The sequence below is a fragment of the Stomoxys calcitrans genome, chromosome 3 (genome assembly GCF_963082655.1).
Source record: "Stomoxys calcitrans chromosome 3, idStoCalc2.1, whole genome shotgun sequence".
NCBI classification, from domain to species: Eukaryota; Metazoa; Arthropoda; class Insecta; order Diptera; family Muscidae; genus Stomoxys; species Stomoxys calcitrans.
This window is the reverse complement of record NC_081554.1, coordinates 7,214,190-7,234,153: the sequence shown is the minus strand read 5'-3', so window position 1 is coordinate 7,234,153 and position 19,964 is coordinate 7,214,190. Positions and strand designations below refer to the sequence as shown.

At 38.2% G+C, this 19,964-nt stretch overlaps 1 protein-coding gene across 1 annotated transcript; it reads left to right on the top strand.

Moving 5' to 3' along the window:
- Window positions 1-15,554: 15,554 nt before the first annotated feature.
- On the top strand, window positions 15,555-15,895 carry LOC131995532 (kappaPI-actitoxin-Avd3c-like). Its single transcript, XM_059364244.1, has 2 exons — window positions 15,555-15,663; window positions 15,715-15,895. Exons 1-2 carry the CDS (start codon window positions 15,591-15,593, stop codon window positions 15,879-15,881), a joined length of 240 nt encoding a protein of 79 aa, XP_059220227.1. The 5' UTR covers window positions 15,555-15,590; the 3' UTR covers window positions 15,882-15,895.
- Window positions 15,896-19,964: the final 4,069 nt, after the last annotated feature.

Genomic DNA, 19,964 nt, shown 5'->3' with positions numbered 1-19,964 from the left:
TTTGACTAACAAAACTGGAGCTCTATTTATCAGTCTTTATTTATATCTAAGATTTGTTAAAGATTTTATTGTTACAAATTACAAATGACACTCCTGCTTAGCATTTCTAAAACGATTTGAATGATCAATGAAATGAATTTTGAATGACCGGAAGAAAGCCCTCATAACAGTCAAATAGAGTTGACCATAAACAACGAAACAAAGTCATAACATACTAATTTGCTGCAGAGAAAGTTATTGGAGGTCTTTAAACTTAGATAAGCTGTTTGATAAACTGAGTGGTTATTCAGCGCTAAGATTGACCTGCATATATCACTCAAAGCAAATGATTAGTATAACAGAATCCATAATTAAATAAGAGCAAAATTTTTTGCATAACTTTTTTAAGTGTGCTTAGTTTTAGATTCACACGGTATTCTCATAAGAAATGAGAAAAAAAAAAACATAAAAATAAACTATAATTAACTAATATCAAAAAACTAGCATACCTGTGATCCGGTTCGCTAGCCCCGTTTTTAATACCACGTTTTCAGTGTAAGACTTCCCAAAAACCTAGGTAGTCTCTCAGTTTATAAGATTATGAATTTTGAGCGCTTTAGCTCGATTCATAGAGAAAGTACCATATGGTATATTTTAGTACCTAAAAGAAAGATTTTGAAAAAAAATGTCGTCAAAAATTTTGCGAAGATAAGCTCTTTCGAAATATTTTGAATTTTTTGGTGCCAAAATGTATGCATTTTAAATGGATCATTTAGTCACCCGCTATATATTTCCTTCTAGTACCTGCCAAATTTTAGGCGTCTAGCTGCATATGTAAAGAAAGTACCAAATGGTACCAATTTCGGTACCAATATGTTCGAATTGTGAAAAGACCACTAAGTTGCCCATCATATATATTTTGTACCTATATGCCAAATTGCAGACCTCTAGCTCCATCTGCACAGAAAGATGGAGCTAGAGGGCGCAATTCCTCTCCAATTTGGCTGAAAATTTGTATGACGTGTTTGGTTATGACTTCCAACAACTGTGCAATCGTCCCATAACCTGATATAGCTGTCATATATTGGGTTGCCTAAAAATTACTTGCGGATTTTTTAAAAGAAAGTAAATGCATTTTTAATAAAACTTAGAATGAACTTTAATCAAATATATAATTGCCATTTTGTTCAATAACCTTCTGCCATCTTCCTGGCAAATTTAGTATTCCACGCTCATAGAACTTCTGGCCTTTATCTGCAAAAAACTGAACCAAGTGCTATTTTATAGCCTCATCATTGCCGAAAGTTTTACCATATAAGGAGTTCTGCAAAGATCGAAATAAATGGTAGTCTGATGGTGCAAGGTCAGGGCTATATGGTGGATGCATCAAAAGTTCCCAGCCAAGCTCACTCAGTTTTTGGCGAGTGACCAAAGATGTGTGCGGTCTAGCGTTGTTCTGGTGGGATATGACACCTTTACGATTGACCAATTCTGGTCGCTTCTCCTTGATGGCTGTATTCAATTTGTCCAATTGTTGACAGTAAACATCCGAATTAATCGTTTGGTTCCTTGGAAGCAGCTCAAAATATACCACACCCTTCCAATCCCACCAAACAGACAGCATAACCTTATTTTGGTGGATATCAGCCTTTGAAGTGGTTTGAGCTGGTTCACCATGCTTAGACCATGATCGTTTTCGACTAACGTTGTTGTAAACAATCCATTTTTCATCTCCAGTTATGATTCGTTTTAAAAACGAATCGAATTCATTGCGTTTAAGGTGCATATCACAAGCGTTGATTCTTCGGTTTGTTAAATGAATTTCTTTCAATACATGTGGTACGTATATTAAAATTGACGCCAAACAAACAAATTTAAACAAAATTTCGCGCACTTTTTTTCTAAAGCAATCTTAAAGTAACAGCTGATAACTGACAGAAGAAAGAATGCAATTACAGAGTCACAAGCCGTTGAAAAAATTTGTCAACGCCGACTATATTACTACTATGTTACCGACAATTAATTTTTGGGCAACCCAATATATCGATCTGGGATATTGACTTCTTAAGCCTCTAGAGGGCGCAATTATTACCCGTTTTACAACGGCTTCTCCCATAACCTTCAACAATCTTTCTATAGCCTGATATAGCTCCCATATAAACCCATCTCCCTTTTGTACTCCTTGAGTCCCTAAAGGGCGCAATTCTTATTCGAATTGGCTGAAATTTTACACACTGACTTCTACTATGGCCTCCAACATTCAATTTGATTACGATCTGAATCGGACCATAACTTGATAAAGCTCCAAATAGCATAGCGAATATTTTCGTTTTATCCTTTGTTGGCCTAAAAAAAAAGAACTCGCCAAATGCGATCCAGGCTGGAGGGGACTTGTTTTAAAGTTTTTTTTCGTAGTTTTTATGAACAACTAATCTGGATATGCATTTTTTAGACACTTATTTGTTACTCACTCTTATAGAAGAGTGTTTTATAAATCTTGTAAAACACTCCTTTGTTACTCGTCCACACGATTCTTGCGCAATTCTAAGATCTTCCAAGACTCCTCTGACTTACTCATTAGCAACTCATATGGAAGATTCGCAGAACACTCTTCCAGAAGAGTCGTCTTGAGGACACATCTCCTCATGACGGGGAAATCGTCTATAACTTTAAGACGAGCCCGTCAGCGATCATAACCTTCATCTAGAAGATTCGCGGAAGATTGTTTAGCGATTGAAAATGTTGATCGATTTGTTTTTAGATCATGGTTTCTCTGTCCAAACTTCTTAGAATTTATTGTAAATTTCGATTTTTACCGCTGCCAATATTGACCCACCCTAGGCTTGGTTAGCCTATTTGCTAAACAGACGCACTTAGACTGCTTTAGTCGATTGTGATACCACAGTAGCGATAGACCAGGCCACAGTTGGTAGTCAAACTCATGACATCCGCACTGGTAATCCGAGCACTCTACCAACTGGGCTATCGTGGCGACCTAAACCCCGCCATAATGTAGGTATACTTTCGAAGTTATCCGATATGATGAGGTAAAATAAAACACACCGTGTGATTTCAACAAAAATGCAGATGTGTTCTGATTTAAATGATCTGGTCTTAACTTTAAACACAAAATACCTGCTCTATTTTGTGTAGATGATTTTAATGAAATGTTTTCGAGAATGACCACTTTAATGGTCTTGCCTTGCAGACAAGTTGCTCTTATGGTAATTAACCATCATTCAATTATTCGACGTCATCGTCAAATTTTTATAAAATCAATGAGTGGAAGTAAGTGAAATAACAGTTGCCAAAGTGATCTAAGATGAGATTCGTTGTATTGTTCTTGTCAATTTTTGCATTGGCCTCTTCAGCCGTGGCCCTAAAAGATGGTAAGTTTTTTGGTTTCTAAAGTATCATGGTTACAAATTTCCTTACCTGTTTTTAGCCATTTGCGGTCTCCCACCTTCTGAGGCTGGCATTTGCTACGCTAGTCACATACGCTATTCTTATGTAGCCGATAGCAAGGAATGCGTTGAGTTTCATTATGGCGGATGCGGAGGTAATGAAAATAACTTCCTATCGAAGGAGGAATGTGAAGCCAAATGCAAGGAATAACAAAAAAGAGCATTAATAATTTTTATCTAAAGAAAGTGAAAATGTTTATTTGAAATACAAGTTTTAAAAACAAATTGAACAGACCTGATCCGGTTTTCGAATTCGCGAAACGTAAGAAAAGGTTTTGCCTATTTTTGAAGTCTTCTTTTTTATGGTTTGATATCACTTGGGGTTCCTCCATTACTATAAAGAAAATTGATTATAAAGGGTGATTTTTTTAGTTATTATCTTTTTGGCAACACTGGTTTAAACTGCTCACATCTTGGTCTATAATTTAACCATGACTCATCTTACAAACGAACAACGCTTTCATATTATTGAATTTTATTATCGAAATGTGTGCTATGTTAAGAAAGTGAATCGCGTGCTTCTTCCATTTTATGGGCAAATCTCATTTTTGGCTCAATGGGTACGTATCTAACTAGAATTGTCGATTTTGGAGTGAAGATCAACAAGAAGCAAGATTGCAAGAGCTACCAATACCTCCAGAAAAAGTCACAGTTTGTTGCGGTTTATGGGCTGGTGGAATCATAGGACCTTACTTCTTCAAAGATGATGCGAATCGTAACGTAACTGTGAATGGTGAGATGATATTCAATTTTTTTTTTTGCCCAAAATGCAAGAGCTTGACTTGCATCATGCGGTTTCAAGGAGACGTCGCCACATGCCACACAGCACGCGTAACAATGGACTTATTGAAAGACGAGTTCGGTGAATATTTTATTTCGCGTTCGAGGCCGTTCAATTGGCCGCCTTGATCGGGTGATTTAACGCCTTTGGACTATTTTTTGTGGGTCTATGATAAACCTCATCTTTACAGACTAGCCCGCTTCAGTTGACATATTGGAAGACAACATTGAAGCATTTATTCGTGAAATACCGGCCGAAATGTTGGAAATCAGAATACTTTCTAGTTTTTATTCCCACCACCATAGGATGGGTGTATACTAATCTAGTCATTCCGTTTGTAACACCTCGAAATATTCGTTTAAGACCCCATAAAGTATATATATTCTTGATCGTCTCGACGTTCTGAGTCGATCTAGCCATGTCCATACGTCCGTCCGTCTGTCGAAATCGAATGCGTAAAGCTAGCCGCTTGAAATTTTGTTCAGATACTGAATATTTATGTAGGTCGTTGACGATTACAAATGAGCTACATCGGTTCAGATTTAGATATAGCTCCCATGTCCTGATCTCCCGATTTGACTTCTTGAGCCCGTGGAAGCCGTAATTTTTTTTTCCGATTTGACTGAAATTGTACATATAGTGCTCTGTTATGACTTTCACTGTCGGTGCGCAGTACGGTCCAAATCGGTTTATAATCCGATATATTGGGTTGCCCAAAAAGTAATTGCGGATTTTTTAAAAAAAAGTAAATGCATTTTTAATAAAACTTAGAATGAACTTTAATCAAATATACTTTTTTTAAACATTTTTTCTAAAGCAAGCTAAAAGTAACAGCTGATAACTGACAGAAGAAAGAATGCAATTACAGAGTCACAAGCTGTGAAAAAATTTGTCAACGCCGACTATATGAAAAATCCAATTACTTTTTTGGCAACCCAATAGCTCCCATATAAACCAATCTCCCGATTTGACTTCTTGAGCCACTGGAAGCCGCACTTTTTTGCCGATTTGGCCGAAATTGAGCATGTAGTTTTCTGTTGTGACTTCCAATAACCGTGTCAAGCACGGTCTAAATCGGCAGCTCCCTTATAAACCGATCTCCCGATTTGACTTCTTAGGCCCCCGAAACATTATTTGAACCATAAAGAAGAGATGGATATCGTAACTCGCCAAATTAACCTTGGTCATATTATTTCACATTTTTCCACTTTCTAATTTTTTTTTCTTGTTACCGCTCACGACTTTTCTTGGCGAATGCGTGTTTGTGCGACACGGGAATGGTTTACATGGTTTCAGCTGTTTAGCTGTGTATGTCGCTGACGCCTTTTTGTCGGCGGCGCATGTATTGCATATACATGCGCCGCCGACTGCTCTGAATGGTTTATAATGTTACCATGACTATTGCTTATTTGTTTTTATTATGAACTCAGGCAGTTTCCAATAACAGCATAAAAGGGTCACATTTTTATACCCTCCACCATAAAATAGGGGGTATACTAATTTCGTCATTCTGTTTTTAACTCCTCGAAATATTTGTTTAAGATCCCAAAAAGTATGTATATTCTTGATCGTCCTGACATTTTAAATCGATCTAGCCGTGCTTTCGACAGACAGACGGACGGACGTTGAAAGCATGTTAACTTTCGAAGGAGTAAAGCAAGCCGCTTGGAATTTTGCACAAATACTTCTTATTAGTGTAGGTCAGTTAGGATTGTAAATGGGTCATATCGGTCCATGTTTTGATATAGCTACCATATAAACCGATCTTGTATCTTGACTTCTTGAGCGTCTAGAGGGCGCAATTTTTAACCGATTTGGCTATAATTTGGCATAAAGTGTTGTGTTATGATTTTTAATAACTGTGCTAAGTTTGGTGTAAATCGGTTTATAACCTGATATAGCTGTCATACAAACCGATCTGGGGTCTTGACTTCCTGAGCCACTAGAGGACTTAGTTCTATCCGATTTGGCTGAAATTTTGCACGACGTGATTCGTGATGGCGTCCAACAACTGTGCCAAGTACGGTTTAAATCGGTTCATAGCCTGATATAGCTGCCATATAAACCGATCTTGGAACTTGACTTCGCAATTCCTATCTGATTTGGCTGAGATATTGCATGAGGCATTTTGTTTTGACTTCCAACGACTGTGCCGAAAATGGTTCAAATTGGTCCATAACCTGATATAGCTGCCATGTAAACCGATCTGTAATCTTGACTTCTTGATCCCCAAGAGGGCGTACTTTTTATTAGATTTGGCTGAAATTTTGTACAACGGCTTCTCCCATGACCTTCAATATACGTGCCAAATATGGTCTAAATCGGTCTTCAGCCTGATGCAGCTCCCCTATAAGCCGATCACTTATTTTACTTCTTTAACCCTTAAAAGGGCCCAATTCTTATTCGATTTAGCTGAAATTTTACACATTGACTTTTACCGCGGTCTCCAACACTCAATTCAATTAGCATAGCAATTCTATTCTTTTATACTTTGGTTGTCTAGAAAGAGATACCGGGAAAGAACTCGACAAATGCGATCAATGGTGGAGGGTATATAAGATACGGCCCGGCCAAACTTAACTCGCTTTTATTTGTTTTCTGATGTTCACGCCGGGATTCGAACCCAGGTGTTCGGCGTCACAGGCATGGACATGTTAACCGCTGCGCCACGGCGACTTAAATCTTGACTGAATGGTTTATTTCTCTCACTGTTTTAAACAAATCCAGCGTAGCAATTGCACCACAGCAAGCACTTCATAGGATTAACAATTTTCCATCAATTTCAACTACTAGAAAGGAAGATAAATATTTGTTCTATTCATATATTGTGTACTAAAACATATTTTTGTTATTTGGTTAGCAAAAATTTGCAAAAAAAAAATCAACCTATCCATAAATATTGATCTTTGTTTGCAGCTAATGCAGTTTTGTTGCATCTCCATAGGTTTTCAAATTGACTTAATTCTTGTTTTAACGAGGCAAGGCGGTGCTGGTGTTGCAAATATAAACTGAGCTCATATCTGGTTTGATATCAGTTTAAACGAAACTGTTTATAAATAATCTCCTAGACTCTTAAAATGAAATTTGTGATATTTTGGTTGGCTATTTTTGTCACATCCTCTTCGTCCTTGTCCCTTAAAAATGGTGAGTTTTGATATACAACTTAAAATTTTAGTTTAATTTAAAGTTTAACATTATTCCGACTACAGCAACTTGTGGCCAACGTGCTTTCCAGGATGGCATTTGCAATGGTCTTTTCCAAAAATTCGCTTATATGCCGGAGAGAAATGAATGCGTGCCTTTCTATTACGGAGGTTGTGGCGGAAATGCAAACAATTTCCAAACTCTGGCCGAATGTGAGGCAATTTGTAAAGAATAGATGGCCTGGGATTACTTTCCCATAGTGAAACATGTTTTGATTTTGAAAATGCCATTTGATTTGGCATAGAAATATACAAAAAAATAATATTTGCTCGTTGACATCTGAGTTTATTGATGGAATACTTCTATTGAAGAGAACTTGAAGTTAAGAGGAACAAGTCAAAGCTTGCTAAGTTCGGCCGAGCAGAAACTTGGGTATCCACCACCATGGATTTCGCTAATAATGAACCCTTATTAACTGAGTTTGTATTTGAATTATTTAGGTCTCCAGAAGTCTTATCTGGATATCGGTACTTAGGGGCTACGGTGGCCTCAATATGGTGATATACACCATATTGAGGCCACCGTAGCGCAGAGGTTAACATGTCCGCCTACGACGCTGAAAGCCTGGGTTCGAATCCTGCCGAGACCATCAGAAAATCGGGAATCGGTTTATACGGTGGCTATGTCTGTTTGCAGACCGATTCGCATCATACTTGACATGTATGTTGGAAATGACAACTCAAGTCTTTGTTTCAAGTTTCAGCCAATGAAAATTGAGGCTTCTAAGGGTTCAAGAATTCAAATCCGGGTATTGGTTTAAATGGAGCCATATCTGTTTATAGACCGAATCTAATCATATTTGACATGGATATTGGGAGTCATAATTTAAGTCTTTGTTCCAAATTTCAGCCAAATCACATGAAAATTGAGGCTTTCAGGGGCTCAAGAAGTCAAATCCGGGTATTGGTTTCTATGGAGGCTATATTTGTTTATAGACCGATTCGGATCATAATTCGCATGGACTTTGGAAATCATAACTCGAGTCTTTGTCCCAAATTTTAGACAAATTGGATGAAAATTGAGGCTTCTAGGCGCTCAAGAAGTCAAATCTGGGAATCGGAGATCATATCCAAATCTGAACCGATATGGCCCATTTGCAATCCCCAACAATCTACATCAATAAGAAGTATCTGTGCTAATTTTCAAGCGGCTAGCTTTAAGCGTTCGACTGCTATGGTGATTTCCTCTGACAGACATGACTAAATTGACTTAGAATGTCGAGACGATCCAGACGAGACGATACTTTATGGTGTCGCAGATCAATATTTCGAGGTGTTACAAACGGAATGCCTAGATTAGTTTACTCCAATCCTATGGTGGTGGGTATAAAAATACAAGTGCTACCAACTTTGTGTCAGGGCGGTCTCCACAGTAGCCATCCTCACATACAGTTGGCGGTAGTAGTATGAAACAAATAAAGGTGCGCTAAGTTTGGCCGTGCCGAATCTTGGGAACCCACCAACATGGATTCTGCTAAAAATTTATACAAAATAAATTTAATTGAAGGGCATAATTTTATTCTACATACCAAAAGTTCTGTCAAACCAGCAAAAATTAAAGCTTCTAGGAACCGAACAAGGATGATCGAGAGACCTGTTTATATGGGAGCTATATCAGCTTGTAGACCGATTTGAACCGTACTTGGCACAGTTGTTGGAAGTCATAACAGAACACTACATGCAAAATTTCAGATAAATCTGACAAAAATTGCGGCTTATAAGGCCTCAAGAAGTCAAATCGAGAGATCGGTTTATATGGGAGCTATATGAGGTTATATACCGATTTGGACCGTACTTGGCACAGTTGTTGAAAGTCTTAATAGAATACTACATGCAAAATTCAACTAAAAATTTCGGTTTGTAAGGGCTCAAGAAATTAAATCGGGAGATCGGTTTATATGAGAGCTATATCTAAATCTGAACCGATATGGCCCATTTCTCCAACAATCTCCACCGACCTACATCAATAGTTAGTATCTGTGCAAAATTTTAAGCGGCTATCTCTACGCGTTCGACGCTATCGTGATTTCGACAGACGGACGGACATGGCTAGATCAACTCAGAATGTCGCAAAATAAATACATTGAGCAAGCACGAACAATTTTATTGAATTTTCGGCTTTAGAAGGTATCTTCCTTCTTCTGTTCCTGTGGTATCACAATGGACAAAAACGTCGAAGTGAGTCTGATGGCAAACGGTCACTTAAACCTAACCTAATCTGACTTTATAAAATAATTTTGATATAGGCTGGGCAAAAGTTTGTCTTTAGAAAAATTTTACCCAAATATAGTCTTTAGAAAAAAAATTAAAATGTAGTCTTAAGAAAAATTTTTATTGAAATTATGTCTTTAAAAAAAATTGTAATGAAATTTTGAGAAATAATTTCCAGGGGGGTTCGGCCCGAGCTGAAGAGGATGTTACGCTGAATTAGTAAAATTGTGTCTTTAAGAAAAATGGTGATGAAGCTTTGTCTTTAAAAATATTGCTTTGAAATTTTTTCTTTAAAAAAAATTTAATTCAAATTGGTTCAGAAAAAATTTCATAAAAATTTAGTATTTAAGACCGAGCAAAATTTTGTCTCTGTAGAATATTTAAAATATATCATTTATTATTAGTATAAATATAGTTGAATTTTTTTCTATAGACAAAATCTATGGGCGCCCAAGGATTATCAGGATAAATGGGCCAAATCGGTCGATGTTTTGATATAGCTGCCATATAAACCGATCTTGAGTCTCTAGAGGGCGCAAATTTCGTCCGAATTTGCACGCGGTGTTTTGGTATCATTTCCAATAACTGTGATTAATATGGTTCAAATCGGTACATAACCTGGTATAGCTGGCATATAAACCGATCTGGGGTCTTGACTTCTTCTTAGACGGCGCAATTCTTATCGGATTTGAATGAAATTTTGCATGAGGTGTTTTCGTACTACTTCCGAAAACTGTGTTAAGCATGGTCTAAATCGGTTCATAACCTAATATAGCTGCCATATAAACCGATCTGGGATCATGACTTCTTGAGACGCTGGAGGGCGCAATTCTTATCCGATTTGGCTGAAATTTTGCATGGGCTATTTTGTTATAATTCCCAACAACTGCGCTTAGTTTGGCGCAAATCGTTAAATAACATGGTATAGCTGCCATATAAACCGATCTGGAATCTTGACTTCTTGAGCCTCCAGAGGTTGCAATTTTCATCCGATTTCGCTGAAATATTGTACAACGGCTTCTCTCATGACTTTACACATACGTGTCTAGTATGGTCTGAATCGATCCATAGCTTGATACAGCTCCCATATAAACCGATCTCGCGATTTTGCTTGCTTGAGCCCCTACAAGGCGCAATTCTTATCCGAATGGACAGAAATATTACACAATGACTTCTTAAATGGTTAGCATTCAATTCATTTATGGTCCGAATTGGACTATAACTTGATATAGCTCCACCAACATAACAGTTCATATTAATTATTCTTTGTTTGCCTTAAAAAAGATACCGCGCAAAGAGCTCGGCAAATGCGATCCATGGTGGAGGGTATATAAGATTCGGCCCGGCCGAACTTAGCACACTTTTACTTGTTTTTATTTAATTCTATTTTAGATTTTACTTTATACAGTTTACATAAATTGAGCTGTAGCCATGTTCAACTGACTTTTTAGTAGTCAAACTGCAGTTCTGAAAATCCAAACATTTTGCTATAACAGCAGAATTACAGCTGTAATAGCAGCAAAGTTCACTATTAAAATCCAGCAGACCTTGTTTGCTGTTGCCAGCAAACTTTTTTATATGAATGTGTTTATCTCAATTACTTCGTTAAATATTGGGGACCCTTGATCTTCGGTTAAGTTCTGAAATGGCACAATACAAAAAAGCTTTAAATCGTCGAGTGTTTAAAAATGTATTTACGGTGAATCATCAATCCACTATGTAAACAAATGACAGCTTTGCAAGTAAACATTTCAATCTAAACGCAAGTTTCATATAAATTTTTTTCTTGCTACTGCTGTTTTGTGGCCCGCGTAGTTTTGTAGTCCCGCCTTTTTCTAAGTTTCGTTTGAATCACTCGCTGTACTTAGATTCTATTCGGGGAGTTTGCGAAAGTATAAAATCTGTCTGCTTTAGAAGCTAGCACATCAGTTTGGAATTTTTCTTTTTAAACAATTTTTTTTTTTCATATTTCAAAAATGAAATTCACCTTATTGTTGCTTAGTATTTTTGCTTTGGCCTCCACATCGTTGGCAGTTAAGAGTGGTGTGTATGTTTTGAGCTCCTGTAAAAAAGGATTAAAATTAATTGTCTTTATTTCAAGCTCTTTGTGGTCAGCAACCTTTCCAAATTGGTATGTGTGAAGCGCTAATTCCTCGCTACACCTACGTGGCCAGTACCAATGAATGCGTCCGTTTCGACTATGGCGGATGTGGAGGAAATAACAATAATTTCGCAACAAAAAGTCTATGTGAAGCATATTGCAAGCTATAAGAACACAGACCCGAGGAGATCACTAGGGCAAACAAGATTGTGGCCAAATATTAACCAATGGCAAAAAATGAATCTTTGAATATCGATTTAAAGACACAATTAAAAACAACGATTTTTGAAGCCCCGTCTGTCCATATTTTCAAAAATGTGTTATTGCCTATGACTTAAATTATTGATCTCTGAAGTTGGTTCAGAGAGGTGGGTCAACATATCAGATATAACAAAAGGTTTGTTTTTACCCCTATGATATACCAAAATAATAAATCTGACGACCAAATTTGAGAGAGGATTCATAGACCCCCATTGAGATGACATTTGACCAATTGGGGCAATATAAGTTTAAAATTAAAGGGTGCTTGGGATTAAAATATAAATCTGATCAAAAGACCAGAGAAGGACATATAGACCGTTTAGAAAAATATGAAAGTTATAAGGGTATAGAGTAGAGGTATGTACGGGAGTTGTCATGTCACGCATGAATCACGTAGATTTTGGAAGTCAGAACAAAAGACTTTGTGGAAAATTTCAGCCAAATCGATTGTAAATTGAGTATTCAAACGGCTCAAAAAGTCGTCAAATCGAAGGATCGATTTATATGACAGCTGTATTCAAATCAGAACCGATATAGGCCATTTGCATTCCCCAAACACCTACATCAATCCCGGCATGGGATAACTATAGGCATCACACATGCTGGAACTTTGAGCTCCAATCTGTGTGGTGTACTTCATTATGACGAGAAGCTTAGCTGCGTCCACAGGTTGCGGATAGTGGAATGCTCCATACGCAGTAGCTGCAACTGCAATCGCGGACAATCAGCGATATCAAGTGGAGAGTCTCAGTTAGAGGCATCGCGTGGCACCGGCTCTTGCTCAAATACTGAGTGCCTATTATGCTCGATAAGACAAGGTGAGTTATTGGCGCCTTTAAACAAACAATGATCGTGATGTTCCAGTGGCGATCGGTCTTATTGACCGAAACGAGTCTTCTTACTTATAAGAGCTTGACGAGGATCGCCACCTCCACAAATGTGGATTCAACAACTACACCAACTTAATCAATAAAAATTATCTATCCAAAATTTCAAGCGGATGCTTTTATTCGTTCGGCAGCAATGATGATTTCGACAGATGGACTGACATGGTAAGATCGACTTAGAATGTCAAGACGATTAAGAAAATATATACTTTATGGGGTCGCAGATAAACATTCCGAGGTGTTATAAATGGAATGATTGGATTAATATATCCGCCATTTTGTGGTGGTATATTAATATTGGTATATTAAGTATAAGATTCGGCCGGGCCGAATGTTATATACCCTCCACCATGGATCGCATTTGTCGAGTTCTTTTCCCGGCATCTCTTCTAAGGCAAAAAAAGTATATAAACAAATATTTGCTCCGCTATTAGAGCGGTTCGTGGTCCGATTTGGACCACAATAAAATTGTATGTTGGAGACCTGTGTAAAATGTCAGCCAATTCGAATAAGAATTGCGCCCATTGGGGGCTTAAGAAGTAAAATAGAGAGATCGATTAATATGGGAGCCGTATCAGGCTATAGACCGATTCAGACCATAATAAACAAGTATGTTGATGGTCATGAGGGGGTCCGTCGTACAAAATTTTATTCAAATCGGATAATAATTGCGACCCAAGAAGTCAAGACCCAAGATCGGTTTATATGGCAGCTATATCAGATTATGGACCGATGTGAACCGTACTTAGCACAGTTGTTGAAAGTAAGAATAAAATACGTCGTGCAAAATTTCAGCCAAATCGGATAGGAATTGCGCCCTCTAGAAGCTCAAGAAGTCAAATCCCCAGATCGGCTTATATGACAGCTATATCAGGTTATGGACCGATTTGAGCCATACATGGCGCAGTTGTTGGATATCATAACAAAATACTTCGTGCAAAATTTCATTCCAATCGGATAAGAATTGCGCCCTCTAGAGGCTCAAGAAGTCAAGACTCAAGATCGGTTTATATGGCAGCTATATCAGGTTATGGACCGATTTAAACCATACTTGGCACAGTTGTTGGATATCATGCAAAATATCATTCCAATCGGATAAGAATTGCGCCCTCTAGAGGCTCAAGAAGTCAAGACCCAAGATTGGTTTATATGGCCGCTATATCAAAACGAGGACCGATTTGGCCCATTTACAATCCTAACCGACCTACACAAATAAGAAGTGTATGTGCAAAATTTCAAGCGGCTAGCTTTACTCCTTCGATAGTTTGCGAGCTTTCGACAGACAGACGGACGGACATGGCTAGATGGGCTTGAAATGTCATGACGGTCAAGAATATATATATACTTTATGGGGTCTCAGACGAATATTTCGAGGAGTTACAAACAGAATGACGAAATTAGTATACCCCCCATCCTATGGTGGTGGATATAAAAACATGTTAGTGAGTTGTGTAGTATGAGAGTCGAGCCTTCAAAAGATATCAAATCAGCGGATTGGTGCAACATACGAACACCGTCCCAAAAGCAGCCGACCTGATGGCGGTAGTAGGACAAAAATAAATACTTTCTTGAAAATTGGCAACTTTCTAAGAACATACAGTGGAACAAAAAAGTCTACATACCCCATTAAAAAAAGTTTTTCAAAGGAGAAAGTTTTTCTCTCAAATTTCTAATGTTGCCAAAAGTGTTTACCATGGTTTCCAGTATTAGTTTTTTTTTATTGGAGCACTCAAAAGTAAACGATCTGAGTGAGTTTATTAATATGGAAAAATTTGGCACTAGTTCACATATCCACCATATGCGATAGCAAAGATGAATTAAACATCGAATTGCTTCAGAAAGCACTTTATTCGCCAGATTTAACTCGGGTTTGTTTTTTTCTCCAAAACTTAAGATAATGGCTAGGCGGAAAATGATTGATCAGTAATGAAGAGATGGGTGTTGCTGTTGATAGCTATGCGAGGAGCTAGATAGACGAAAATGTTTCCCATATTTGTTGTGTTTTGTTTATAAGGTTGACAATTTTTGGACCCCTCTCGTATATGGGGTCTATATTTATTTATAGACCAATTTTGGCGGCATTTAGTGTGAAAGTGTGAGGGCATAAATGAACTGAACTTACCAAGTGCGATTTGTAGGGATTCAAAGAACTGAAAATGCAGACTGTTTCCGAATACGGCCCACTGGCAGAGCACAACGATTTCTATCTAAGAGGACAATGTATGGCAAACTTTGTTCACAAGTTACCGAGATTTCGATGGACATGGCTAGATCGCATCAGATTGTCATAGCGATTTTTATGAACCTAGCGGTTTTTAGAACCATTTTACAAACGGAATGACAAAATAACCATAGCCTCTTCTACGGTAGAATGTATGATGAAAGCTTTCTATTCGGTGAACACCTGTATCAATGTGGGAGTTATAAGAAAAGCAACAACTTTTATCCATGATCGTTTGACGTCAGAAGAAGGTTATGGCAAATTCTTTGGAATTTTTGAAGAAAACACATTTTTGGCTCATATGTATATATAAATAATATTTCGCAGTTATGGTTTTATAGCCTTTGAAGTTTTGTTTCAATATCCCCCCATTTTGGTTGAATTACACACTAAAATTTAGTTTTTCAGCTTTGTGTTTTATAGAAATCTACATTAACTAGAAAATCTTTTATCAGATCAAATTTTAATAAAATTCTCTTACTATGAAAATAAAATTCGCTCTAGTACTGTTGAGCATTTTTGGCTTGGCTTCTTCAACGATAGTCTTGAAAAGTGGTAAGTTGGCTTTTCTAAGAAAATATAATGACTGATTTTTTTATTTTTCAGCTATTTGCGGTTATGAAGTTGATGCGGGCTTTTGCGCAGTACCTCAAACTCGTTACACCTATTTGTTCAATGCCAATGAATGTGTCCCATTCGTGTACAACGGATGTGGAGGAAATGCCAATAAGTTTCCATCCAGGAGGTTATGCGAACAGATTTGTAAATTATAAGAACTTGCGATTTGTGGACACTTTGCAGAGAATTAATTTATAAAACATTTAGTTTTAAAATTAAATGCCCCATATTTTTGGCTATTAAGAAAGTTTTTATTATCAATGTTGAAAGAGTCATGGCTAGAAAATAAAAAAATTGCAAATCTTGGCAAACAACACTCAATGTGGCGACACCCTGTGTATAGTCGAGTTTAAACTGTGAACCGCCGAGCGACATTTTAATGCAGAGAATTTTTACAAGGCTGAAATACATCAAAAGTGTGGCCCGAGGGATATAACAGCTGAAAAATATATTAAATATCTTCGACAACGTGCTAACCTGACACCCCTAACATGGCGAGAACATTTTCAGCGGTGGTTATTCCCAAGTTTGTAAAGTTAAACTTGTTAGCTAAAGTTGTTATAGCCGAGACATAAACCAGGAATGGCTAACATTAAAAGAAAAACAAGTAAGAGCGTGCTAAGTTCAGCCGGGCCGAATCTTATATACCCTCCACCATTGTCGCATCTGTCGAGTTCTTTGCGCAGTATCTGTTTTTAGGCAAACAAAGTATAATGAATAAGGACGGAGGAGGAGCTATATCCAGTTATAGTCCGATTCGGGGCTCAAGAAGCGAAATCGGGAGGTTTATATGGGAGCTGTATCAAGCTATAGACCGATTCAGACCATATTGGACACGTATGGTGAAGGTCACGAGAGCAGCCGTTGTACAAAATTTCTTCCAAATCGTATGAGAATTGCGCCCTCTAAAGGCTCAAGAAATCAAGATCCCAGATCGGTTTATATAGAAGCTATATCAGGTTATGGATCGATTATAACCATACTTCGCACAGTTGTTGGAAGTGATATCAATATATATACGATATGGGGTCTCAGACGCATATTTTGAGGTGTTACAAACTGAATGATGAAATTAGTATACCCCCATCCTATGGTGGAGGGTATAACAAAAAATTTATATATTTTTGGCGGATTTTGGAAAATTTAGCATCCAGAAAAAGCTTAAAGCGATAATTTACACTTGGTCTCACTTTTATTTGTTCAGTTGTGAATTGACAATTTTGACAAAACAATTTGAAAGGTATTCCCGAAACCAGGAGACGTTGTATACTTCAACTAGACATTTTTGTAGAGATTTTAGAGCACTATTTTTCAAGAATTTCGAAAATCGGACCACAAATGACGATTTGTAAGCCCGAACAATTTTTCGAAATGCCGAGGCGATCAACTTCAGTGCCCTGGTAAAGGAGCCCGGACCACCTAATGCCTCGATAACATCTTAGCTCTAAAGGCCATAACAAAATGAGCGCGTTGAGCTTTGTTTTTGAGCGTTGTGATAAAAAACGCAACTCTGCAAACAAATACCACAAAAGCAACTCGCAAACGTTGAACAATTTTGGCAGCGGCCCAAAACCTTAGATCCTATACACGTGCCAACTAAAGCCTTCAATGCTGCTTGACTAACGCTGTAGATATAAATGGTAGATCGATCTATAACTCTGAATAGCACAATCTTTGCCGCTCTAGTTATCGCAAAGACCTTTGCCTGGAAAATGTTGCAGTCATTGTGCATTCGCAAAGAGGCGTTGATGTCAAGTTCACCGCAATATATGATACAACTGGTCCCCTTCTCCATCTCAACACTTGTGTCCCTTTATCCGCCCACCAAACATGACAGCCATGCGTCAGATGTCTTTCCCGCTACTTACAACATCCAGAAATTCAAAGCAAATGTCAATTAATACTACCCCTTCTTTCCCCCTCCGATCCTTAACTATCCTCTCCAACGCAATGCGATGAATAAATAGGGAACATCCCCATCGTGTTGGTTGATTGAAAAAAATGGCCCTTGCCGAGTACAGCCAGTGCATCAACCTAGGTCGTAGACCCCACTTACTTCTTATAAGTTCTGACAGGAGTAAAGAGCCGCAAAGGCCTTCTCTACCCGCGGGGCTATGTTGAAGTTCCAGTTCAATTTACTATCAAGAATAACGCCAAGAAATTTAGCCAACTCCAAAGTTACCCTCTGCATCGCGGGTAGCTCGAACTCCGGAATCATTCTCTTCCTTGTGAACAAAACCAGTTCCGTCTTCCTAGGATTCACTATTATAATGACCAGGTCAGCTGCATAAGCACACACCTTCATCCCTTTCGCCTCCAATCTGAACAGAATCACATCAACTACAAGAACCTCTAGCAGCGGTGAAATGACGCCACCCTGAGGTGTACCCCTAGTGGCGTTAACCCATACTTTCGCTTGACCAATATTGGCCATGATCTTTCTATGCGAAAGCATTCTCATTATCCGAACTATCCCGCTATCTTTCACACCTGCACCCCGTAACAATTGCTCAATAGCAGCCGCATGCACATTGTTAAAGGCTCCTTCAATATCCAAACAAGTAATGGCGTGCTAAGTTCGGCCGGCCCGAACCTTGGGAACCTAACACCATGGATTCTGCTAAAAATTTATACAAAAAAAAAAAAAAATTAGTTGAAGGGAATAATTTTATTCCGTCAAACCAGCAAAAATCAAAGCTTCTAGGAAACGAACAAGGATGATGGAAAGACCGGTTTACATGGGCCATATCAGTCCATGTTTGATATAAACCGATCTTGGATCTTGACTTCTTGAGTCATTAGAGGGGGAAATTCTTATCCGATTTGGCTGAAATTTTGCATGAGGTGTTTTGTTATGATTTCCAACAACTGTGTTAAGCATGGTTAAAATCGGTCCATAACCTGATATAGCTGCCATATAAACCGATCTGGGGTCTTGACTTCTTCAGCCTCTATAGGGCGCAATTCTAATCCGATTTGGCTGAAATTTTACATGAGGTGTTTTGTTATGACTATGTTAAGTATGGTTCAAATCGGTCCATAACCTAATATAGCAGTCATATAAACCGATCTTGAATTTTGATTTATTGAGCCACTAGAGGGCGCAATTATAATCCGATTTGGCTGACATTTTATACAACGGCTTTTCCCCATGACCTTCAACATGCGTGTCAAATATGGTCTGAATCTGTCTATAGCCTGGTACAACTGAATCTGTCTATAGCCTGGTAAACAAGAACTCTCTATATTACTTCTTAAGCCCCTTAAGGGCGCAATTCTTACTCGAATTGTCTAAAATGTTACACAATGACTTCTACTATGGTCTTCAACATTTAGTTCAATTATGGTTCGAATCGGACCATTATTTGATATAGTTCGAATATTATAGCAATTCTTTTCTTTTGTCCTTTGTTTGCCTAAAAAGAGATATCGGGAAAAGAACTCGACAAATGCGATCTATGGTGGAGGGTATATGAGATTCGGCCCGGCCGAACTTAGCACGCTTTTACTTGTTTTGTATTGTATTCGACTGCTCTCGTGCTTTGAGGAGCAGAGCAAATGATACCAATTGGGTGTGCCATTTACATACACACAACGCTAAATCATGGAAACGAACCGAGAAGGTCGATACTTGCCATATTTTCGTCGACTGCAAATTGCAAATTTTGACCATGAACATTCCACTAAGGAACAGGAGCAAACTTTTCACATATCAATGAGTGCAATCCGATTCAAGTTTAAGCTCAATGATAAGGGGCCTCCTTTTGATAGCCGAGTTCGAACGGCGTGTCGCAGTGCGACACCTCTTTTGGGGAGAAGTTTTACATGGCAGAGTACCTCACAAATGTTGCCATCATTAGGGGGGAAAACCACCGCTGAACATTTTTTCTGATGGTCTCGCCGGGATTTGAACCCATGCGCTCAGCGTCATGAGCGGACATGCTAACCTCTGTGCATTTTTTTGTCGACTACATAGCCATTTTAGAAGGTATTTCAAGCCATGTCCAAATTTGATATCCGTTCAAAATTGATAAGACTCTGCAGGATGGCGCTTGCCGAGACACGTTCCCCAGATCAGATGAAGTTACATACCATGCGCGCCATCACTTGCTAGCGTATTTGGCCTTCGTAGGTTGAGTTACATACCATGCGTCTTTTTTTTGTATACGAATCTTTTAAAATCAGCATAATTGCGTCATAGTTTTCTCGATTTTATAGACTAAAAATAAAGCCTCCAA

What these genes read in the sequence shown, in the direction of transcription:
- LOC131995532 (XM_059364244.1), top strand. Translation starts at nt 15,591, where the DNA reads ATGAAAATAAAATTCGCTCTAGTACTGTTGAGCATTTTTGGCTTGGCT. An exon ending in AACGATAGTCTTGAAAAGTG is followed by an intron (nt 15,664 to 15,714) that starts GTAAGTTGGCTT and finishes TTTATTTTTCAG; the next exon opens with CTATTTGCGGTTATGAAGTT.